This window comes from Phyllopteryx taeniolatus, unplaced genomic scaffold (genome assembly GCF_024500385.1).
Source record: "Phyllopteryx taeniolatus isolate TA_2022b unplaced genomic scaffold, UOR_Ptae_1.2 contig_24, whole genome shotgun sequence".
Taxonomy (NCBI): Eukaryota; Metazoa; Chordata; class Actinopteri; order Syngnathiformes; family Syngnathidae; genus Phyllopteryx; species Phyllopteryx taeniolatus.
This window is the reverse complement of record NW_026903162.1, coordinates 1,382,501-1,407,559: the sequence shown is the minus strand read 5'-3', so window position 1 is coordinate 1,407,559 and position 25,059 is coordinate 1,382,501. Positions and strand designations below refer to the sequence as shown.

The following is a 25,059-nucleotide window of genomic DNA, read 5'->3' as shown; positions in this document are numbered from 1 at the left end:
TGCAACGCGGCTATTAGTTTCTTTATTCATTAAACACGGAATTTAAGTACGTACAGGACTCCGGCATTCTCGCGGAATATGTCGGACTCCGCCGTCCCTTACTTGCCAGTGACTAGTATTACACAAGGTTTATTAAACACGGAATTTAAGTACGTACAGGACTCCGCCGTCCTCGCGGAATTTCTGGACTCCGGCGTCCTTTTTCCTAAAAAAAATTTTTTAATTTAACTCAGCAGTCGTCTTCAATCCTGTGGATTGTCGTCAACCTTCAGATCCCAGTTGAGGAGAACGAAGACCAGTCCCGTAAAGGGTCTTACTTGCCGTGGCCACGGTCTCTTAACTGGAAGTCGGCTCCACAACTGGAATCCTCGGGTGTGTTGACATCCGGCTCAAAGGACCAATTTAATGTTGGATATACCTTACCCAACATTATAAAAAATAGACACAAAAGGAATGAAGACGCTGGTTTCTTTTTCTCATGAGGAGGGCGTATGGGAGATTGTTCAGATCACAGCCTCTCAACACGCTCTAAACAATCCCCCCCCTCGCTCCTGCTTTTATTTGAAATAGGAGGGATTTACAAATCATAATGTTCTAAGCAATAAGACACAACACAAAATATTTGATAATAAGAGGGTTTTTCCCAGACATAGTATTCTAAGTAATAAGACACAACACATAATATTGAACCAACACCTGTCACGACCCGACCACATCCGATCACGTCCTTGGTCCAGGCGCCCTTCCATCGGATGATGCTGAGTCTTCTTTTTGAAGGCGAGACATCTAAAATTGTCCATTATACTAATGCAAGCTAAGCAAATAAATGATAACTTCTACAATTTATCTAACAGTCTCACATCCTGTTCATGAATGGTTAACGCAGAAGTCAGAGGTGTGATTGTGGTCGCGGGTGCGGCCGGGTGGGTGTGTGGTGTGAAACTGTCCTTTTCAAATCTGCAGTAGAAGGTATTCAAGTCGTTGGCTAGTGCGCTATTGTTCTCAGCTTGGGGGGATCGTCGCTTGTAATTAGTCAGCGATTGGAATGCATGCCAGACTGATTTAGAGTCGTTTTCGCTAATCTGTTTTTCCAACTTTGCTACATGGTTCCTCTTTGCAATGTTAATTTCTTTAGTAAGCTGGGTTCTAGCTCGATTATACAGGGCCCTGTCCCCGCTCTGATATGCGTCCTCCTTAGCTTGGCGAAGCTGCTTAAGTTTAGCAGTGAACCACGGCTTGTTGTTGTTGAATGTGCGAAAATATTTTGTTGGTACACAAACCTCTTCACAGAAACTGATATAGGATGTGACAGTGTCCGTATATTCATCCAGGCTGCCAGCTGAATTTTCAAAGACACTCCAGTCTGTGCAGTCTAAACAGCTTTGAAGTTCCATCTTGGCTTCATTTGTCCACTTTTTCACTGTTTTCACTGTAGGCTTCGCGCATTTAAGTTCTTGCCTGTACGTCGGTATTAAGTGAATTAAGCAGTGATCAGACGAGCCCAGGGCTGCACGAGGAATAGCGCGGTATGCGTTTTTTACCGTAGTGTAGCAGTGGTCTAAAGTATTATTTTCCCTGGTAGGACAGTCGATGTGCTGCTTGTATTTAGGGAGTCGTGGTCGAGTTTAGCTTTGTTAAAGTCCCCGAGAATAATGAGGGGTGAGTCCGGGTGTTTTTTTTTCAATTTCGTTGACATGTTCGGCGAGCGTTAGCAGTGCGGCGTTCGTGTTAGCTTGAGGCGGGATGTAGGCTGCAATCAGGATGAATGATGCGAACTCACGTGGCGAGTAGAATGGTTTACAGTTTAAAAATAGCGACTCCAAATGCGGGCTGCAGTGTGTGCTGAGCACCGTGACGTCCGTACACCATTTTTCGTTGATATAGAGGCATATCCCGCCGCCCTTTGTTTTCCCCGATGATTCCATGTCGCGGTCCGCTCGATGAATGTGGAAACCGGGAAGCATAACAGCGCCATTGGGTACAGCGTCACAAAGCCAGGTCTCCGTGAAGCACATGGCAGCGGAACGTCCGAAGTCTTTACTGGTCTTTAACAGAAGATGAAGCTCGTCCATTTTGTTGGGTAGGGAGCGTACATTCGCGAGGTGGATCGACGGGAACGCTAATCTGTGTCCTCTCTTGCGGAGTTTCACCTGAATGCCGGCCCGTTTCCCTCTGTGGCGCCGCTTCCGTCTCCATGCAGCGAAAACCGCGGACGCCGCTCCGGTAAGTAACTCGGGGAAAAAACTGAGCGGATGTGCGAACGTTGGTGACAGAAAGTCCGGAGTAGACTCCTTGATGGTTGGCAGGTCTCTCCTTGTGTAAGTGAGTCGTGTAAGGTCTCCAAAGACGGACGAAAAACACAAAAACAAAAACAATACTAGAGAGCGCGTTACCGAGGCGACCACACTGGTAGGCGCCATCTTGGACATGGTAATGTTTAACAACATTCAATAAATGTTTGGAAACTGAGGACACTAATTGGTGAAGCTTTGTAGGTGGAATTCTTTCCCATTCTTGCTTGATGTACAGCTTCAGCTGTTCAACAGTCCGGGGTCTCCGTTGTCGTATTTTACGCTTCATAATGGGCCACGCATTTTTAATGGGAGACAGGTCTGGACTGCAGGCAGGCCAGTCTAGCACCCGCACTCTTTTACTACGAAGCCACGCTGTTGTAACACGTGCAGAATGTGGTTTGGCATTGTCTTGCTGAAATAAGCAGGGGCATCCATGAAAAAGATGTTGCTTGGATGGCAGCATATTTTTTCTCCAAAACCTGTACCTTTCAGCTTTAATGGTGCCTTCACAGATGTGTAGGTTACCCATGCCATTGGCACTAAAACAGCCCCATACCATCACAGATGCTTGCTTTTGAACTTTGCGTTCATAAGAGTCCGGATGGTTCTTTTCCTCTTTGGCCCGGAGGACACAACGTCCACAATTTCCAAAAACAATTTGAAATTTGGACTCGTCGGACCGCAGAACACTTTTCCACTTTGCATCAGTCCATCTTAGATGAGCTCAGGCCCAGAGAAGCCGGCGAGGTATCTGGGTGTTGTTGATAAATGGCTTTTGCTTTGCATAGTAGAGTTTCAAGTTGCACTTACGGATGTAGCGCCAAACTGTATTTACTGATGTTGGTTTTCTGAAATGGCGGCATGGTGGACCACTAGTTAGAGCGTCTGCCTCACAGTTCTGAGGACCTGGGTTCAATCCCCGGCCCCACCTGTGTGGAGTTTGCATGTTTTCTCCGGGCACTCCGGTTTCCTCCCACATCCCAAAAACATGCATGGTAGGTTAATTGAAGACTCTAAATTGCCTGTAGGTGTGAATGTGAGTGCGGATGGTTGTTTGTTTGTATGTGCCCTGCGACTGGCTGGCGACCGGTTCAGGATGTACCCCGCCTCCTGCCCAATGATAGCTGGGATAGGCTCCAGAACTCCCGCGACCCTTGTGAGGATAAGCGGCTCAGAAAATGGATGAATGGATGGTTTTCTGAAGTGTTCCTGAGCGCAAGTGGTGATATCCTTTACACATTGATGTCGTTTTTGATGCAGTGCCGCCTGAGGGATCGAAGGTCACGGGCATTCAATGTTGGTTTTCGGCCTTGCCGCTTACATGCAATGATTTCTCCAGATTCTCTGAACCTTTTGATGATATTATGGACTGTAGATGATGAAATCCATAATTTCCTTGTAATTGTACATTGAGGATAATTGTCCTTAAACTGTTCGACTATTTTCTCATGCACTCTCACAAAGAGGTGAACCTCGTCCCATCTTTGCTTGTGATTGACTGAGCAATTCAGGGAAGCTCCTTTTATACCCAACCATGGCCCCCACCTGTTCCCAATTAGCCTGTTCACCTGTGGGATTTTCCAAACAGGTGTTTGATGAGCATTCCTCAACTTTCTCAGTCTTTTTTGCCACCTGTCCCAGCTTTTTTAGAACGTGTTGCAGCCATAAAATTCTAAGTTAACGATTATTTTCTCAAAACAATCAAGTTTATCTGTATTCTATTATATATAGGTTGAACATGATTTGCAAATAATTGTATTCTGTTTTTATTTATGTTTAACACAACATCCCAACTTCATTGGAATTGGGGTTGTATATGTACATACATATTGTAAAATATTGCCTGGTTGGTGGGAGGCTAAGCTGAGGCCAGCAGCTTGTGTTCGTGTTTGCATTATGATTTTGATTTACCTCTAATTATTCATTTGTATCCATCCATTCATCCATTTTCTTTACCGCTATCTTCGGGCGGGAGATTGGTCATTATCTGTATGTGTTGAAAGAACCCTCTTTAAAATGAGATGATGCATCCAAAGGGGCTATCCTTGAAATAAATACCGGTGCATAAATAAATAATTTACAAAATATATATTTTCTCCAAACTTTTTTTCGCCTTTGACCGTTTTCAAATGAAGACATTTTTGGTTATTTACACCATAGAGATAAATAGCCACGTTTTTAAAGATATCTATGATTCACACACTCTGGCCGTATGCCAAATTGTGCCACAAGTCTAACAAGTGTTACGACAGAGCCATAAAGTGTCACGGAGTTGGTCGGTGCACGTTGCCTTACCTCTGTTAAATAAAGCCCTCGCTACACAGTTGTTGTCCTCACATTATTGGACATACAGTAATAATCTGGTGATGAAGCTTCACTTTGTGTCGCTGCGCTTGTTCCTCGCCGCCATTCCGTGGTCCCGCTGCCACTCATATGAATGTTGAATGTATGAGGCTAGCAGCATTAGCTTCAGCTGTCGTCTTCAGGCTAACCCAAATTTGTGCCCGTTTATCCAGTCAGGCTGTCCCGGTTGCAGTTTCTCCTTGTGTCATCACAACATTATGTTTTGGACGCGACGTTTCGGTGATAAAGGAATTTCAGACCGACAGAAAATTTATTCGGCCATTTTCGGCGGGCAAAATTTTCTAAATTTGTACTGGCCAGAGTGGGCCAGCGTCTATCCATAGGTGTTGGCCTGAGACAGCGGCGTAGTGGCCTCAAGCCACCAGTAAGAGGCGGGGTACACCCTGAACTGGTTGCCAGCCAATCGCAGGGCACATACAAACAAACAGCCATTTGCTCTCGCGTTCACACCTACGGGCAATTTAGAGTCTTCAATTAACCTACCATGCATGCTTTTGGGATGTGGGAGGAAACCGGAGTACCCGGAGAAAACCCACACAGACACGGGGAAAACATGCAAACTCCACAGGCAGGGCCGGGGATTGCACCCCAGTCCTCAGAACTGTGAGGCAGATCCTCTAACCAGTTGTCCACTGTGTCGCCTAAAAGCATTATCATTAAACAAAACATAACCTAAAATAAATTAATGATGGTTGCTGTTCAGTCATCAGTCGTATTAAAAAAAATAAAAAATAAAATAAATAAAATAAAATAAAATAAATATTTCACAAATTCTGCCAGGGTGTGTAAACAAATGAGCATAATTGTACAAATATGCAGTCACACGTACCACTGTCATATTGGAATGAAAGTGTAGGCTACACGTTTTTCATAACCTCTAGGTGGCGGTGGCATATTAGAATGAAAGTGTACACATTTCTCATAACCTCTAGTTGGCGGTGTTATATTGGAATTAAGGTGTACAGCTTTTTCATAACCTCTAGATGGCGGCATACATTTTTAAAATGTGAAAGTTTTTTTCATTTTCCCTGATACCTATGTATAATGCACAGTATTGACTTTTGACAATTTTGGGGGGGGGGAAATGTGCATTATATATGAGAAATTACAGTATTTGGAAACATGAATGACGAGAGTCACGTGTAGGCTGTTGAAGAGTGTAGCTGCATTTCATGTTCAGTCTTCAAGGTCCTCTGCGCCCTCAGTACGGCAAGCGAGAGGGACACTGCCAGATGCAACCATGGGAAACAAAAGCCAACGCCCAATACATTACACTGTGCAAGATTATTGTCCTTACAATGTCTGTCAATACGACTAATTTATTGTATCATGTCAGCCACTGACTGTCAAGCCAGGAACAACAACGATTGTTCATACAGGACTATGCATTACGGCAACACACCGCCAATACGCTGCAAAGGGGCACCTTTAAAATTAAAGCCTCACAAATAATACAGGACATCAATGCTTTGAATTCAAAATAATAATCTCTCTGTTATCACGCAACTAGCCTACTTCAGAAGAAAGTAGACTGTCCCAGAAATGCACACAGGAAGGTTAAATTTGGATCTGAAGTGGCATTTAAAAAAAGGTTTATCTTAAATCTGCATACATGACTACAATTATACCTGATTTAAAAAATATATTAAAAATCTCTCAGGTATCACGAGACCAGTCTACTTCTGGAGGACACTAGACCACCCCAGGACTCCATCAAAAGAAGTTCCATGCGTATCTGGTATCGTATTCCAAAGTAAAGGTCTTCTGAAAGTTTCATATTCAACTGTCAATTGATCTGATTTATAAAAAAAAGATGAAAATAATCAATTTGTTACCACAAGACCAGCCCAGTTCTGGGGGACACTAGACCTGTTGGAGTCCTGGCGTGATTGTCCCCCAGGAATGGGCTGGTCTCTCGATACCAACTGGATAATTAAAAAAATAATAATAATTTAAATCAGGGATAATACTGTAGTTGTGCTACGCTCTTTTTAAACGTTAAAGATTACATTTTAAAATAAATTAGTGGTTAAAATAATCTAATTAATCAAGGCTTTGTCATTAATTCATCTCAATCACATTTTGATCATTTGTCCCCAAAAAAATTTTTTGTTTTATTTAAAAGGATTTAAGCGCACGTCTGAATCAAATAATAGACACAGATGTGAATACTGTTGACACTGGAAAAATTCAAGAGAGGCCTGGGGGCCAGATCCGGCAAGAAAATCAACTTCCATGATTCTTGGTAAAAAAATTTGTTGCCAAACTCCTTTTTACAGTAACTTGAACAAAGTATTGTCCTTGACTATCCATCCATCCATTTTCTGTACCGCTTATCCTCACTGGGGTCGGGGTGTGCTGGAACCTATCCCAGCTGTCTCTGGGCAAGAGGCGAGGTACACCCTGAACTGGTCCCAGCCAATCGCAGGGCACATATACAACCCCAATTCCAATTAAGTTGGGGCGTTGTGTTAAACATAAATAAAAACAGAACACATCCATCCATCCATCCAATTTCTACCGCTTATCCGAGATCGGGTCACGGGGGCAGTAGCATTAGCAGGGACGCCCAGACTTCCCTCTCCCCAGCCACTTCATCCAGCTCTTCCGGGGGGATCATGAGGATTGTCGGTACCCCCCTACCCACCCTTGAGGACTTGCACGCTGCCAGAACTAAGACAAGGGCGTGCAAAATCCTCTCGGACCCTCCCCACCCCGGTCACCAGCTCTTCCAGCTCCTTCCCTCAGGTAGGCGCTACCGATCAATGCAAACTAGAACTAGTAGACATTCCAACAGCTTCTTCCCTCTTGCAATCAACTTCTTAAACAGCTAACTTACAATTCCATTACAACAAGCTGGCAATTTTTTGACTTGAGTTCGTTGTCACATTTCTGTGGGGCCAATTATGTATTACTCGTGCACTCACTGTAGTTGTCTCGCCAGGCTGCACTATTTGCATATACTGGCCACTCATGCCAGACTAGCATCTGCTCCATTGCACACTGTTTGAGGAGTATCTGAAACATTTGCACAACCATTGTCCCAGATTATCGCACTACTCGTCACTTTAAACCGCATACACTCCTTGAAGTCTCAGTGCCCTTTGCACAATGGTCATTGCACCGGACTATTGCGATATTAGCCATTCGAACTGAGGACTCTGCATCTTTTTGCACAATTGTTGTTTGTTGTTGTTTTTTGTCAATGTCTTTATGTCTCCAAAGTGTTCTGTAAATTGACTGTCTGTTGCACTAGAGCGGCTCCAACTACCGGAGACAAATTCCTTGTGTGTTTTGGACATACTTGGCAAATAAAGATGATTCTGATTCTGATTCTGATGAGGCGTTCCCAGGCCAGCCGAAGGATGTAGTCTCTCCAGTGTGTTCTGGGTCGTGCCCGGGGTCTCCTCCCGGTGGGACGTCCCCGGAACACCTCACCAGGGAGGCGTCCGGGAGGCATCCCAATCAAATGCCCCAGCCACCTCATCTGGCTCCTCTCGATGTGGAGGAGCAGCGGCTCTACTCTTGAGATCCTCCTGGATGACCAAGCTTCTTACCCTCTCTCTAAGGGAGAGCCCGGACACCCTGCGGAGGAAACTCATTTCGGCCGCTTGTATCCGGGATCTTGTTCTTTCGGTCACGACCCACAGCTCGTGACCATAGGTGAGGGTAGGAACATAGATCGACCGGTAAATCGAGAGCTTCGCCTTTCGACTTAGCTCCTTCTTTACCACAACGGATCGATACAAAGTCCGCATCACTGCAGACGCCGCACCGATCCGCCTGTCGATCTCCTGTTCCATTCTTCCCTCACTCGTGAACAAGACCCTAAGATACTTGAACTCCTCCATTTGGGGCAGGATATCATCCCCCGACCCGGAGGACCAAGGTCGGGGATAGAATCGGTGACAAAGGGCAGCCTTGGCGGAGTCCAACCCTCACCAGTAACGAGTCCGACTTACTGCCGGATATGCGGACCAAACTCTGACTCCGGTCGTACAGGGACCGAACAGCCCATATCAGGGGTTCGGTACCCCATACTCCCGAAGCACCCCCCACAGGACCCCCCGAGGGACACGGTCGAACGCCTTCTCCAAGTCCACAAAACACATGTAGACTGGTTGGGCGAACTCCCATGCACCCTCGAGGACCCTGCCAAGGGTGTAGAGTTGGTCCACTGTTCCACGACCAGGATGAAAATCACACTGCTCCTCCTGAATCTGAGATTCAACTTCCCGACGGACCCTCCTCTCCAGCACCCCCGAATAGACCTCACCAATTATTTGCAAATCATGTTCAACCTATATTTCATTGAGTACACTACAAGGACAAGATATTTAATGTTCAAACTGAATCACTAAAGAAGCAATCTTGTCTTTGTGGGTTTTTATAACAAGAAAGAAAAAAGAAACCTTTGCAAAGAGAGACACAGTCAAGAGAGGAACCTGGAGTTGCTTCGCGCCTCTCTCCATCTCTGAAGAACACGGAAGAACAAACGCACAGTTAAACTAAAATGGGAGGAAGATGAGGAAAGAAGAAAGAAAGACCTATTCACACAGTTATCTTGTCCTTGAGAGAAAAGGGAGGCCGGTAGAGCCACTGAGAAGGAAGGAAAAAAAACAATTAAGCTGTTAGATACATTAGAGTCACACAAGAACAAAGAACTATTGAAGTAAACTATGGGATAATATAATAAAGAATATAGACTATATTTTGTCATAGCAAATCCCCCCTTTTGATAATCAATCAAACAAAGACAAATTAGTAAATAACGATATTATGTCCTGCAGTGTGACTTCTGAACCCACATAGCTCTTTCAGCAACTTTCACAGCCTTCTGGATTACCAAGAGGACTTGAAAGGGCCCAAGCCAGCACTGATGTCTCCACGTCTTTCACCGGAAGTTCTTGATCAACACGAAGTCACCAAGTTTGATGTTGTGCAGTGGTCTGTCAGCTGCTCTGGGCAGTGCTGAGAAGACTTGTGGCACAAATTAGTCAAAGACGTGCAATACCTACTCATGTTGTCTTCGCAAAGATTTGTGTCCATCAGCAAGCCTGGGGTGTTCAATCCGACATTTGGAGGCCCTGCAAAGAAGATCTCAAAGGGAGATAAATTGTGGCTAGGACCCACATGCAGTCTCATAGACTGTACATTAACACAATTGGTAGGCACTTAATCCAATTAAATTTAGTGTCTTCACAACATTTACTCCATTTGACTTTCAAAATCCCATTTTCTCTCTCTACTGCATCACCAGATTGAGGGTAGTAAGTACAATGTGTTCTGAGGTCAAATTGTAACCTGAAATCGGAAAGCTGGGTCATCACTTCATTTACAAAGTATGTGCCGTTATCAGAGGACAGTTTTTCGGGGATTCCACATCTAGGAATAATTTCGGTCAGGAGTGCTTTTGCCACCGTAGATATGAATGCATGTTTTGCTGGAAATACTTCAATCCATTTAGAAAACATGTCCACCATAACTACACAGTATTTTTTGCCTTTACAGGGTGTCAATTCTACAAAATCCATTAGTAGCTGCAAAAGTGCAAAAGCACTTCGTAACCACTGACTCTGAACTGCAGCAATCATACCGCCTTTAGACACATGGTCTAACAACATGTGTCAATTTTGCATTAAAAAAAAAAGACGATGAGGGAGGCAAGGCTTACCATTTGGGCCCATCCAAACACCATCCACAGAAGACGCCCCACACTGTCACCACAAAGTGCAATCAGTGAGAGAAGACAGTGAGTGAAGGTCAGTGAGAAGAAGAGGCGCATGTGAGGGTGGGGGTGTGAGAGGAGAGATGGAAAAGAGAAGGAGGTAGGAGCGATGCAGCCTTGGCTGTGGCATCTGCACGGGCATTCCCTTTAGAGACAAGGTCAGACATGTTAGTGTGTGTGCTGCACATTTGCCGACAGCGATAACAAAAGGTGGAGAATGGGTTTAACATTAGATTTCAAAAAGATGCGATGGTGCCAGAGGGCGGCGAAGTCACGAACCACTCCGAAGGCAAAATGAGAGTCCATGTACAACCCCAATTCCAATGAAGTTGGGACGTTGTGTTAAACATACATAAAAATAGAATACAATGATTTGCAAATCATGTTAATCCTATATTTAATTGAATACACTACAAAGACAAGATATTTAATGTTCAAACAAATAAACTTTATTGTTTTTAGTAAATAATCATCAGAATTTTATGGCTGCAACACGTTCCAAAAAAGCTGGGACAGGTGGCAAAAAAGACTGAGAAAGTTGAGGAATGCTCATCAAACACCTGTTTGGAACATCCCACAGGTGAACAGGCTAATTGGGAACAGGGTATAAAAGGAGCTTCCCTGAATTGCTCAGTCATTCACAAGCAAAGATGGGGCGAGGTTCACCTCTTTGTGAACAAGTGCGTGAGAAAATAGTCGAACAGTTTAAGGACAATGTTCCTCAACGTACAATTGCAAGGAATTTAGGTATTTCATCAGCTACGGTCCATAACATCATCAAAAGGTTCAGAGAATCTGGAGAAATCACTGCATGTAAGCGGCAAGGCCGAAAACCAACATTGAATGTCCGTGACCTTCGATCCTTCAGGCGGCACTGGATCAAAAACCGACATCAATTTGTAAAAGATATCACCACATGGGCTCAGGAACACTTCAGAAAACCAGTGTCAGTAAATACAGTTTGGCGCTACATCCGACGTCGTGTCCTCTGGGCCAAACAGGAAAATAACCATCCGGACTGTTAATGGACGCAAAGTTCAAAAGCCAGCATCTGTGATGCTATGGGGCTGTGTTAGTGCCAATGGCATGAGTAACTTACACATCTGCGAAGGCACCATTAATGCTGAAAGGTACATACAGGTTTTGGAGAAACATATGCTACCATCCAAGCAAAGTCTTTTTCATGGACGCCCCTGCTTATTTCAGCAAGACAATGCCAAACCACATTCTGCACGTGTTACAACATCGTGGCTTCGTAGTAAAAGAGTGCGGGTACTAGACTGGCCTGCCTGCAGTCCAGACCTGTCTCCCATCGAAAATGTGTGCCGCATTATGAAGCGTAAAATACGACAACGGAGACCCCGGACTGTTGAACAGCTGAAGCTGTACATCAAGCAAGAATGGGAAAGAATTCCACCTACAAAGCTTCAACAATTAGTGTCCTCAGTTTCCAAACGTTTATTAAATGTTGTTAAACATTACCCTGTCCCAGCCTTTTTGGAACGTGTTGCAGCCATAAAATTCAAAGTTATTGATTATTTGCTAAAAACATTGAAGTTTATTAGTTTGAACATTAAATATCTTGTCTTTGTAGTGTATTCAATTAAATATAGGTTGAACATGATTTGCAAATCATTGTATTCTTATCACAACATCCCAACTTCATTGGAATTGGGTTGTATATTGTGAGAGATGTATTGTACCTTCTGCTAGGCGGCAGGCCTCAGTGAGTGCTATCAACTCAGCCACTCGCGCCGAGTAATGAAAAGGGAGCAGTGGGAAAGTCACAACAACAGCACTGTCTTGTAGCGAAGCCTACGCACATCAGACAGGTGAGTGGAGCATTGCTCCTGCGAGGAATGAAAAAGTTAGCGGAGAATACCCCATGTAGTCACGTGCGACGACAACGGCCTGTTCACAGGTGGCCATCCCGCGAAGGTACGCAGGAAGTCCCCGTGCCACCGGATCAAGTTGACAAAGGGAAGTACTCCACCGGACGAAGGAGGTCACCATGATGCTCGTCCACAAACTGAACAAAGGGCTTGGATGAATCAGGAAGCCCAAGAGCGGGGCAGGACCGCATGGCACACTTTAGATGCCCACTAATTGTCCTGAAGTTTGCTCTGCCAGAGAAATGTGTAGTGTTTTTGTTGGGATAACAGACAACACAAGATAAAAACACACAGCTGCTCAAAGTCATGACTGCAGGTTGCAGCATATAACAATCATTTTGAGGATTAAATCTGTTTTATGTTGAAATTGTTGAGCCTCAATGGAATCTGGCTCATCAGTAGGCTGCTCCCTTTTTTAGGTCTCTAGGCCTCATTCTTACCACTTCATAAAACAAAACACTTGCTCTACAATATCTCAGTGTCACACTAGTTAATCACCAATCCTCCAAAAAAAAAAAAAAAACTTTCCCACAAGCCCTGCGATTGGCTGGCGACCGGTTCAGGGTGTACCCCGCCTCCCGCCCGAAGATACCTGGGATAAGCTCCAGAAGCCCGCGACCCTAGTGAGGATAAGCGGTAAAAGAAAATGGATGGATGGATGGATTTTCCCACAATTTATTTCCCCCCTGCAGCAACAGCTCACGACATATTACGAGTAATAACACGCACACAGATACATATACAGTATCCACAGCAAACAACAGATCTTCCTCTAATCAATCAAATGCACTTTCGTCATACACTTGGCCAAGATTCCAGCATTTGTCTCTCAAACACCACACACATACATAAACACACTAGTAATCAGCAGACCGCACAGTCACTCATACCGAGTCGTTGTCGCCCATAGGTTGAACACACGACCAATTCAACGTGTATCCCGCCTCTCGTCCAGAGTTAGTTGGTATTGGGTCCAGCACGCCCGCGACCTTCGTGAGGATAAGCAGTAAGGAAAATGAATCAATGAATATTTTCACCCTTTACAATAAGAAGTTTACATTTTGGTTTTCACATTTGTGTCATTTATTTATATCAATGGAATTAACCAATACTTTTACAATAATTTTGATTTATATAGTACCAAAAAAAATAATCATCCTTGGTACAGCAATTGCGGGAAGAATATAATTTTAATTGTATTAATTCTGCCAATCAATGAAAAAGGGAGCGATATCCAAAACTGGATATTTGCCTGCAATTTGGCCACTAAAGGGGTGTAGTTTACCTTGAAGAAGGATGAAAATTCCTTGGTAATATGAATCCCTAGATAAGAGAATGATTGAATGGAAATTTTGAATGGTAAATGTTGTATCAGGGATAGGTCCTTTAATTCCACAGGCATCAATTGACTTTTGGTCCAGTTAATCCTGTAACCAGAGAAGGTTCCAAACAGATTTATTTTATCAAGAGTCACAGGAAGATTTGGGGTCTGGTTATAAATAACAATAAATCGTCCACGTATAGAGAAAATTTATCGGTTATGCCCGACGTATTAAAGCCATAGATTTTAGGATCGTATGAATGGATTCGGCAAGCCAATGCAGACAGAGAGAAGTGGTGAAAGGGGACAGCCTTGTCTTGTGCCCCGAAACAGGCTAAAAGGAGAGGACACTAATCCATTAGTCAGTATTCTAGCTTGGGGACCTCAATACAATAGTCTGATTCAGGCACTGAATGTATCGCCCAAGTTAAATTTGTACAACACCGCAAATAGGTATGACCATTCAACTTGGCTGAATGCCTTTTCAGCATCGAGGGAGATGACAACAAGATCATTCAGGTTAGACTGGGTATGATACATTATGTTAAAGAGGCGTCTAAGATTGGAGGCAGAATTTCTACCGGGCATCAATCCAGACTGATCCACATGGATCAGTGCGCCAATGTACTTATTAAGTCTAATTGCCAAAAGTTTAGCCAGTATTTTTTGATCCTCATTAAGGAGCGATATAGGTCTGTACCCACCAACCTCTTCCAGGTCCCTGTTCTTTTTCCAGATAAGTGAAATGACAGCTTCATTAAGAGTTTGCAGCAGAGAACCCTTTTCAAGGGCCCATGAATACATTCTAAGCATGTATGGCGCCAGTGTGTCGGCAAAGGTTTTATATAGCTGAGAAGGGATCCCCTCCGGGCCAGGGGTTTTAGCATCTTTCAAGTTTTTAATCACGACTTTCACTTCCTGGAGAGTAACGTCTTTGTATGTCTTTGAGGTGCAGTCTTCCTGTGAAAAGCGCGGGAAGATCAAGACTGTCCAAAACGTTTTCCATATCACGGGGCCTTGCATTTGTTCTAGAGGAGTAAATAGATTCATAGAAACCTTTAAAGCGTTCATTAATATCCTTAACTGAGGTGAGAGGAACTCCGTGTTCAGACTTAATTTTATGAATTGTTTGATCATTCTCTAGCTTGTGGAGTTGTTTGGCCAGCAATTTTTGAGGTTTTTTACCAAATTCGAAGTACCTCTGCTTCAAATAAAGAAATGATTTCAAAACCTTGGCGGAAACAATCTAATTATACTGAAGCCTCAACTCCAAAATTTGTTTATATTTATCCAATGAGGGTTGTATTGCATTCTGATTATTGAGGTGATGAATCTGTTCTTCTAATTCTTTAAGCCTAGCTTTATTCTTCTTATTTCTATGCCCCTGATAGGAAATAATGCAACCCCTCAAATAAGCTTTTCGAGTCTCCCAAAGCAAACCTGGGGAGGTTTCAGGGGTGTCCAGATACCTCCATCTGCTCTCGCATGAAATCAAGAAAATTGGGGTCGTTAATAAGTCGAAGATCCATCCTCCACAGTGGGCGGGAAGAATGCAGACCATCTAGGTTAAGCGAGAATTTGAGGGGGGCCATGATCAGAGATCAATATGTCATGATATTTACAATTAGAAATCTGAGACAATAATTTAAGAGTCTACCAAAAAGTAATCAATGCGGGCGTATACATTATGTACATGTGAGTGAAACGAGTAGTCCCGTTCCGTTGGATGGAAGAATTGCCACACATCGGATAGGTTGGAGTTTTCAATGTACGCCCTTAAGAACTCCCTTGTGTTAGAATATGAAGCGCATTTCTTTGAGGAACTATCCACGTAAGGGACTAGAGCACAGTTTAAATCCCCTCCTATAATTAGGTTTGTTTGTGAGGCATTAGTTATTAAGGAGAACACCTTCTTAAAGAAGGCAGGATGATGATCATTTGGACCCTAGACATTAACTCGAGTTATAGGGACAGAATAGATTTCCCCTGTGACAGTGAGGTTGCGGCCCTCTATGTCCGTTTTAGTTGATTGATGTCTAAATGGAATGCCCTTCCGAAATAAGATCGATACGCCCCTGGCCTTAGTAGTAAAGGAGGAATAGTATGATTGTCCAATCCATCTACTCCTTAATCTAATTTGGGAGGTATTTTTAAGTGGGTTTCTTGGAGGAACATAATATCTGAGGACAAAGACTTCAAGTGAGCCAGAACTTTACCCCTCTTTACTGGGTGGTTCAGCCACTTCACGTTCCAGGAGGTAAAGGTGAGGCCCCCTCATCCGCCCCCAAGATCTAAATTAACTGACCAAAAATTACTAGGAAAAAAATGAATACAAAAAAAAAAAACCTGGAGGCTCCCATCAGTGTTAGAATGCCTGCAGGCAAGGTAGGGCTAGGTGAAAATCAACGCGCGTTTAAAAATAAATAAATTAATAAATTAAATAAACAGCATGAAACTAGTATTTTCATTTAAGTAAGTTCAGTATCTGCCTCGTGAGGTGCAAAACAAACAACAGGAACGACCAGATAATCTAATTAACATGAACCGAATAACTAGTCCTCTGGCAACACGTAACACAACCTGCTCAGCCACAGCACAAGCAGGTAAGTTTTTTTTAAACTCCAAAGTATATTGATTATGTACCATGTTAAATGGGCAAGGAACGATCATTGTTCAGAAATATTCGCATCAGCATTTTGTCCCTGCCTAAGTGATTCTCATACCGATCGTCAATCGGTGGGGGCAGCTCCGATTCGCTGCTCCGCAAACTCCGTTGCCTTGTCCAGATCCGTGAAGAAATGTTCCTTGCAGTTGACAGTGACCCGTAACTTGGCAGGGTACTGCAGACCAAATCTCACTCCCGGTTTATCTTTCATTAACTCTCTTGCCCTCTTGAACATAGCACGTCGCCTCACGACTGCCGGAGGATAATCGGGGAATATCAGTATCCTCTGTCCATTAAATGTTATCTGCCTCGATTCAACCGCTTTCTGTCGCATTTCTTCCAGCTCGTGGATATAGTGCAATTTAAGTATGAGAGGGTGAGGTGGCTCGTTGTCACTTGGGCGAGCCCGGAGTGCTCTGTGCCATCGGTCAATAAGCGGACGCTCATATAGAGAGAGAGCGTCTTTCAAAAGTTGTGCAGCAAAGTCTACGGGCTTCTTTCCATTCTCAGCTCCATCCTTTACGTACATAATCCGCAGGTTCTACCTTCTGGTGCGCTCCTGAGATCGGTGCATTTGTCAGAAAGTTGATCCACCACTTTTTTCAAGCGCTCGACTTCTTGTTGCAGCCTTGTGATAGTATCGGCTGCAGCAGAGGCATTGTGCTCCAAGTCCGATAGCTTGTTAGCATTAGCTTTAACGGCAGATATAGTGTCTCTGGTTTCGCGTTTCAAAATAGTCAATTCACCCTTAATGGTGGCCGAAAGTTGATCTATCCTTTTGTGGATTATGCCCGCAAACTCAGCGCTGAGTGAGAGAACGTCGGTGTGGAGAGAGGCAATAGCTTTCAAAACAGTTGGCTCACCACTTGGGGCTTCTCTCTCAGGGCTGTCCGAGGCGGCTATTGGGCCTGTCTCTGTCTGCTTATGAGGTCGGTTCGGCATGGTTGTAATTCACCGTGGTTCGAAATGGTAGCGATAGAAGGCTGTCCGGCAGGTTCTCATACGTCTTGCATTATATTTTGGCCCGGATAACTTGTCGCAAATACTCTTTATAAGCTTTGACTGCGGGAGCACAATAACTCACGTCTCACTCGGGCATGGTCAAACCGGAAGTCATCGGTTTATTTAAATTTTTCAATCATCAATTAATGCATTTTAATTCTTTTTCCCAGACCAGACCAGACCAGACCAAATGTTTCTTGAAACCTAGAGAAATTACAAATAACCTTTATACATTCTAGGTGATTCCTCAATCACCATCCCTAAGGACCCAGGCCAAGTTACATCATCCCCAGCCTACTGTAGATTTGTTCAAGCAGTTCCAAACTGTTACACCTTAGGTCCCAGACAAAACATCTACGAGAGGAATAAATCCTCAGACAATTAGAAATAATAATTATACATTTCAGGTTGTTCAATATTCCCATCTGCATTAGTTATTGTTGTTGTTAATGGTTGTTGTTATCTTTTTCCCTCATCTTTTGTTGTCATGACAACAAAACAAAAAAAACAACAACAAAAGAACATAAGAGAACATGAGAGATCCAGATATAATGATAATTCTGTCAACTTAGACTGGTTTTGGAGGGGGGGATGGGAGGACATCTGATTGTCGGACTCTAACCTGGAGAGCTAAACCCCTAACTGTCAGACTCGAACCTGGGGACTCTGACCTGAACCCCTAACCTTTAACCTGGACTTTAACCCAGACTTTAAGGGCTCGAACCTTCCCAGCGGAATGTGGGGAGAGCAATTACCAATACCACTTAATACAAAGCTGCAGTACACCATATGAAATTGTCCAATTTTCAAGGAATTAAAATGTTCTGACACCAACTGTTTTGGCAAATCTTTTTATGACAGAATAAGTAAGGAATCAATCTTGTATTTGTGTTTTTTGAGAAAGAAAGATAGAAAGAAAAAAATAAATTTTTGCAAAGGGACAGTCAAGAGAGTAACCTGCAGTTGCTTCGTGCCTCTCCCCGTCTCTGAAGAACAAACACACAGTTAAACTAAAATGGGAGGAAAGAAGAAAGACCTATTCACAGTTAATCTTGTCCATGAGAGAAAAGGGAGGCCAGTAGACCCACTGTGAAGGAAGGAAAAACAATTAAGATACTAGATACATTAGAAAGAGGCACACGAGAACAAAGAACTATTGAAGTAAACTATGGTATAATATAATAACACCCTTAATCACAAAAGAGTAACTAAGGGCTTCGCAGGTACACAGTTGGCAAAGATTGACGACATCCCCTAATCTAACCCCCCCCCCCCCCAACTGGGCAAGGAAGAACTCAAAGCCCCATATTGGGGAAAAAAGAAACCGTGATGCAGTGGAAATTACAGTTAATTACTGTATAATCACTTTAAAATATTTTACTGTATGGTATGTGGCAAATAACTAAAATTTACAGTGATTCTTAACAGTGCATTCTATTGGATTAGCTAGAACTCTATTTTTTCATTTGCCCAGACAAACAAACTCTCCTTGGTGGAATGCAACTAAGGGACTTTTCTCCTGGGGTGGTGGGGCAGCTGCGGAGCAGCAGACCCTGAAAGGCGTTGCTAAGAACATGCTAGAGCAGAAGTATAAGAGAGTGGTGGTGATGGCAGGGGCAGGGATTAGCACTCCCAGTGGCATTCCCGATTTCAGGTAAAACTGTTCTCATTGGTTTCTTGTCCACATGCAGCGGCTGAAATAAGTATTTAACGTCACCATTTTTCTCGCTAAATATATTTACAAAGGTGCTATTGACATGATTTTTTCACCAGATTTTGGGAACAAGCCAAGCGAGCCATACATACAAAGAAAGCAGAGCAAATAAGATCAGAAATTAAGTTGTGTGTAATAATATGAAATGACACAGGGAAAAAGTATTGAACACATGAAGAAAGGGAGGGGCAAAAAGGCATGGAAAGCAAAGACAACACCTAAAATACATTAAAAAAAAAAAAATCAAACAACAATCCAGCCCCTTGTCAGTGCAAATGAATATCAGATGGTTCAGTCCTAATTGATGGCCTACAAAAAGGTCTCATTGCCAAGGTGTGAGTCAAGACACATCTCATTATGGGTAAGAGCAAAGAGCTGTCTCAAGACCATCGCAAAGTAATTGTTGCAAAACATAATGATGGAATTGGTTACAGGCGCTTATCTAAGCTTCTAAATGTTCCAGTGAGCATGGTTGGGGCCATAATTCGTAAGTGGAAAGCCAATCATACCACCATAAATTGGCCTCGAACAGGTGCTCCTTGCATGATTTCTGATAGAGGAGTGCAAAGAATAATCAGAAGAGTTGTCCAAGAGCCAAGGACCGCCCGTGGAGAGCTTCAAAAAGACCTGGAATTAGCAGGTACTGTGGTCACAAGGAGAACAGTGAGTAATGCACGCCGCCGCCATGGCCTGTATGTATGCTCATCACGCAAGACCCCACTGCTAGAAAAAAAAGCATGTCAAAGCTCATTTAAAGTTTGCCGAACAACATTTGGACAAGCCAGTTAAATACTGGGAGAATATAGTCTGGTCTGATTAGAGCAAAATTTATCTCTTTAGATGCCATAATGCACACCACGTTTGGATGACAAATGGGCACTGCACATCACCCTAAAAACACCATACTAACAGTGAAGTTCGGAGGTGGGAGCTTGATGATGTGGGGCTGCTTTTCAGCAAATGGTACTGGTACACTTCACCTTATTGAAGGAAGGATGAATGGGCAAATCTACAGAGACATTCTTGACAAAGCTCTGCTGCCATCTACGTGGATGATGAAAATGCAACGAGGGTGGACATTTCATCAGGATAATAATCCAAAACATACTGCCAAGGAAACTCTCTATTGAGTTCAAAGAAAAAAAATAAAGCTGCTAGAATCGCCCAGCCAATCAGCTGACTTGAATCCAATCGAAAATCTATGGAAAGAACTGAAACTTAAGGTCCATAAAAGAAGCCCACGGAACCGTCAACCATAAAAGAAGATGTTTGTGTGGAGGGATGGGCAAGAATCACACCAGAGCAATGCATGCGACTAGTTTCTCCATACAGGAGGCTGTCATTCCAAACAAAGGCTTTTGTACAAAGTATGAAATAAATACCAGTTGGCGTTTTCAATACTTTTTCCCTGTGTCGTTTCACATTAATACACACAACTTAATTTCTGATCTTATTTGTTCTATTTTCTTTGTATATATGGATTACTTGGGTTGTTCCCAACATCTGGTGAAATTTTCATGTCAATAGCACCTTTGGAAATATATTAAGTGATAAAAATGGTGATGTGTTAAATATTTATTTCAGCCGCTGTATTTATTTTTACACTTCGAAATGTATATTCTGTCATTTTTGATGAGTGGTCATTTCCTTTGCAGGTCCCAGGGAAACGGTCTCTATGACAACCTCCAGCAGTATAACCTGCCTTATGCTGAGGCTATTTTTGAAATTGCCTTTTTTCATCACAACCCTAAACCATTCTTTACCCTGGCTAAAGAATTATATCCTGGAAATTTCCAGCCTAATCTTACTCACTATTTTGTGCGACTGCTTCACAAGAAGGATCTGCTCCTCAGAATGTACACACAGAATATTGATGGCCTGGAAAGATGTATGATTTCATATTTTCATCTTTTGCTGCATCTGACTTATTCCTGTTGTAAAGAAGTGATTATGTTACAACATTTAGCTGCATTCTCATTCAGTGGCTGGGATTCCTCCTGAGATGCTCGTGGAGGCCCACGGTACGTTTGCTACGGCCACATGTACTGTTTGCCGAAGTAAATATAAGGGAGAGGATCTACGTGTGAGTTAAATATCAAAGTATTTTGTTCATTCTTTGTCAAGTTATAATATTTTCATAAATTTCCTTGTTAAAGAAATCTGAACTGTTTTGCTTTTCACTAGCCAGACTTGATGAGCGGAGTGATTCCCAAATGTTTGACCTGTAAGGGCGTTGTAAAGCCAGACATAATATTTTTTGGAGAGGAACTGCCGCCTCACTTCTTCAAGTACCTCACAGACTTTCCTCTTGCAGATCTCCTGATCATCATGGGCACATCACTAGAGGTGAGCTCTGTCTTCCAACTTCAAAATGAAACGCCAGCAGCTTTGTTACAACAGACAGTCCTGCGAAAATGTGAACACTTTCTTTTTGACATGACTGTGATTCACAAACGCTTTTTCAATTATGATCATGTATTGTATTTTAGGCATCAGGGCTGAATTAAAAAATAAATAAATATATATATTTATATATATATATATATATAGTACATATATATATAGTACTTTGCAGTTTTAAAGATTAGGTAAATTAAACTCCATTCCCATCAAATAGGCAAGAAAATAAAAAGCAGTGTCTGAAAAAAGTGATGTATCTTTACCAGCAATCAATTCATCCATTCATACATATATTTTGCGTACCGCAAAAGCTAGGGTTGCGGCCGTGCTGGAGCCTATCCCGGCTGACACTGGGCGGGGTACACCCTGAACTGGTCGCCAGCCAATCACAGGGGACATATAAACAAACAACCATTCACACTCACATTCACACCTACGGGCAATTTAGTCCTCAGTTAATCTACTATGCATGTTTTTGGAATGTAGGAGGAAACTAGAGTATCCAGAGAAAACCCACGCATGCACGGGAGAACATGCAAACTCCACACAGGCGAGGCCGGGATTTGAACCCTGGTCCTCAGAACTGTGAGGCAGACGTGCTAACCAGTCGGTCACCGTGCCTCCCTACAATAAATTCATGTAATGTAATATTTTTTTCGGTGTGACATTAGTTTCTTACATTGCTGTGGAGGAATATGTTCTCACTGTTCTGAGAGAAATGGTATTTCTTTTGCAATTTACATTCTTTGGTCAAAATACACAATGGATAAAGAATTTCAACACACTCAACTTCCCCTTTAGCACCCTAGTTGAACTCATTCAGTTTTTTATGAAGGGATTGTTTCATATAAATGAGCCACTGCTCACACCGCCTTCCTGTACTGCAGGACCAATACTGAGTATGGCTTTGATACCATGGCGGAACTTGGGGTTTGTGACCAAGCAAGTGTAACTACTAGCCCTTAGTGTGTTGAAAAAAAGTGAGTGACCATTTAAATATTTATTGTATTTTCACCAGTACCATTGCCTGGAAATGGTGAGTCTTCACTGAGCCTAGCTAGCATCTCATGGATGGAGAACATCAGCGTTGTGATATCACAATTTGCAAAATTCAGAGCAGTTTGCTCGCAGAAACATTTTAAAAAATAGGCAGCTTAAAAAGAACACAAAAAGATCCAGATTTTACTTAATGAGTGGGCAGGCAGGCGGCACGGTGGACGACTGGTTAGAGCGTCAGCCTCACAGTTCTGAGGACCCCGGTTCAATCCCCGACCCCGCCTGTGTGGAGTTTGCATGTTCTCCCCGTGCCTGCGTGGGTTTTCTCCGGGCACTCCGGTTTCCTCCCACATGCCAAAAACATGCATTAATTGGAGACTCTAAATTGCCCGTAGGTGTGAATGTGAGTGCGGATGGTTGTTTGTTTGTATGTGCCCTGCGATTGGCTGGAAACCAGTTCAGGGTGTACCCCGCCTCCTGCCCGATGACAGCTGGGATAGGCTCCAGCACGCCCGCGACCCTAGTGAGGAGAAGCGGCTCAGAAAATGGATGGATGGATGGAGTGGGCAGGCACACCAGAGAACTACAGTATTTTTATACAAGTAGTTAAAAAGTCAAACTTCCAAGAAGCCACATCTGTGTGTACAGAGGAGTTCATGGTTGACATTTTGAGGTGCCCATGTCATTTTGTGGCAAATTTCATCAGAGGTATTAGTGCTAATATGCTGTACTTGGTTTATGCTGCATTTCGGCCAAACATCTGTACTTTGGTCTTGTAACTAAACAATGTTGTTGTTCTTTTTAGAGAAAGCATGCCCTTTATGGGTATTGTTTCTAAACAAGACAAGATGTTTTACCCAAATGAGTCACAGCTCACCCTTGCCACATATGAGATAGCAACATTTTAGAAACAGCTCTCAGTATGATTCATTGTTTAATAACCATCTCAATGATCTAAACTGAGCAGTATTATTTTTGGGTAAAGACAGAATATTTCAGACAGCTGAAATATCTTGTGTGTGTTTAATGACGTAAAGTGAGTGTAGAGTATAATTCTGTTGTTCATTCTGTTGTTCATTCTTTTCCCTAAAGGTGGAGCCCTTTGCCAGTCTGGCTGGAGCTGTGCGTAGCTCTGTTCCTCGACTGCTCATCAACAGGGACTTAGTGGGTCCATTTGCATTGAGAAACAATCGACCTTGTGACGTTGTGCTGCTGGGTGATGTAGTGAGTGGCATCCAAACTTTAGTCAATGCCCTCGGTTGGACTCAGGAGCTTGATGCTCTGATGGCAGCAGCTGCTGACAAAGTGAGTTCTCATCTGTCTGGCAAACGATACTGATCTCCACAAAGGAAATATAATTGATTCTGCAAAGGGAAAGGAACAATGAATTGGAAGCTCAAGAGACAGAAAATTAATAAAACATTAACTGGCAAATACACTAATGTTATATATATAATTTTTATTTATTTTTATTTTTTGCAGACTGTAACAAAGACAAATGAAGAATAATAAGAAAAATAGCATTCAGAGGATCAACACTTCTCCAGATGATCACGTGGACCACTTGAATTATTAAATGTAAGTGTCAATAATAAAAGCCCCTTTTACGCTTAAAGTCAAACAGATCAAAAGACGTAAGGTCTAGAGCAGATGGCTTATTGTACTGTACTTACATTTTATAGCTTTACAACAGAACATAATTAATCATGATACAGTGGAACCTCGATTTAAGGGTCTAATAGGGGTGGGGAGTCGTCTGTTACAGCCGATTGTCCGTTATATTGAAGCTTTTTGTGGTCATATGCATCCATATTACTGTACGGTACAAAATTGTTTAGTACTTTTTTTGTGGCCTAAAACGCCCACAAAGTTATTGTAAAGAAATATGATAAAGCTTGAAAATATTGAAAATGTTTTGAATTGTCTCCAAACTTACCACGCTGGTGTACTTTTTGTCGTAGTGACTAGTGGCAAGTCGGGCGGGTCGCTTTCATGAGCCACGAGGAATTAGTGGTCTCTCTCTGCGCAGAGCTCTATGCGACAATAGATAGAACTCCTGCCATCATGGCTGTTACATCAATGCATTGTTGAATGTCGCCATATTCAACATGGCCACCACAGCGCCACGAGCTACTCCTTTGGCTGGAACTAGTCATACTGTATATCTGTGACCCGGAAATACATGTCTTTCATTCGTTGCCTATATTGCATCACAGCGCCCGTAAACGACAGCAGCCAATTTTGGAACTAACAGACTTTGTCAACAATTGACACTATTTTTGTACACATTGTCCTGTCCTGACGGTCCGTTACATTTGATATCCGTTATATTGGGGTCCCTTTAATCAATATTCCACTGTATACAAAAACAGATACACTCAGATCAAATCCATGAGCTCCATTCCCTGATTTTCACTTAAGTAACAGGTGCACATCTCAGATGGTAGGTTTTTTTTTTTTTCCACAGCAAGTACACCACCAGTGTTGGGGAGTAACACTACATTTAATGAGATTATGTAATTAAAGTTATTGTAATCCATTATATTACTGTGATAAAGTATGGAATTAAATTAGTTGCTTTTAGAATTTTGGATTATTACAATTTTCGTTACGTTTGAAAAATCACCACTTCCGCCTTCTAAAGCAGATGCATATGATTGGCTCTTTATGGTCGTGTGCAACT

At 42.8% G+C, this 25,059-nt stretch overlaps 1 protein-coding gene across 14 annotated transcripts in view; it reads left to right on the top strand.

Moving 5' to 3' along the window:
- The window catches only part of sirt3 (sirtuin 3), a 41,518-nt gene that overhangs the window by 10,243 nt on the left and 6,216 nt on the right, over positions 1-25,059 (top strand). Inside the window, exons 3-11 of one of the 14 annotated variants that reach the window (XM_061765023.1) lie at positions 12,100-12,218; positions 12,308-12,993; positions 13,189-13,284; positions 18,741-18,920; positions 20,636-20,868; positions 20,963-21,063; positions 21,165-21,326; positions 23,469-23,681; positions 23,859-25,059. The exon at positions 23,859-25,059 is cut by the window's right edge and continues 367 nt beyond it. In XM_061765023.1, coding sequence (XP_061621007.1) covers positions 12,929-12,993; positions 13,189-13,284; positions 18,741-18,920; positions 20,636-20,868; positions 20,963-21,063; positions 21,165-21,326; positions 23,469-23,681; positions 23,859-23,885 — 1,077 coding nt within the window. In that variant the 5' untranslated portion in view covers positions 12,100-12,218; positions 12,308-12,928 and the 3' untranslated portion in view covers positions 23,886-25,059. Of the gene's footprint in view, positions 1-1,946; positions 2,224-6,318; positions 6,412-12,099; positions 12,219-12,307; positions 12,994-13,188; positions 13,285-18,740; positions 18,921-20,635; positions 20,869-20,962; positions 21,064-21,164; positions 21,327-23,468; positions 23,682-23,858 lie in introns of those variants that run through there. The other 13 variants (XM_061765022.1, XM_061765021.1, XR_009787042.1 and 10 more) reach the window with 13 other exon arrangements.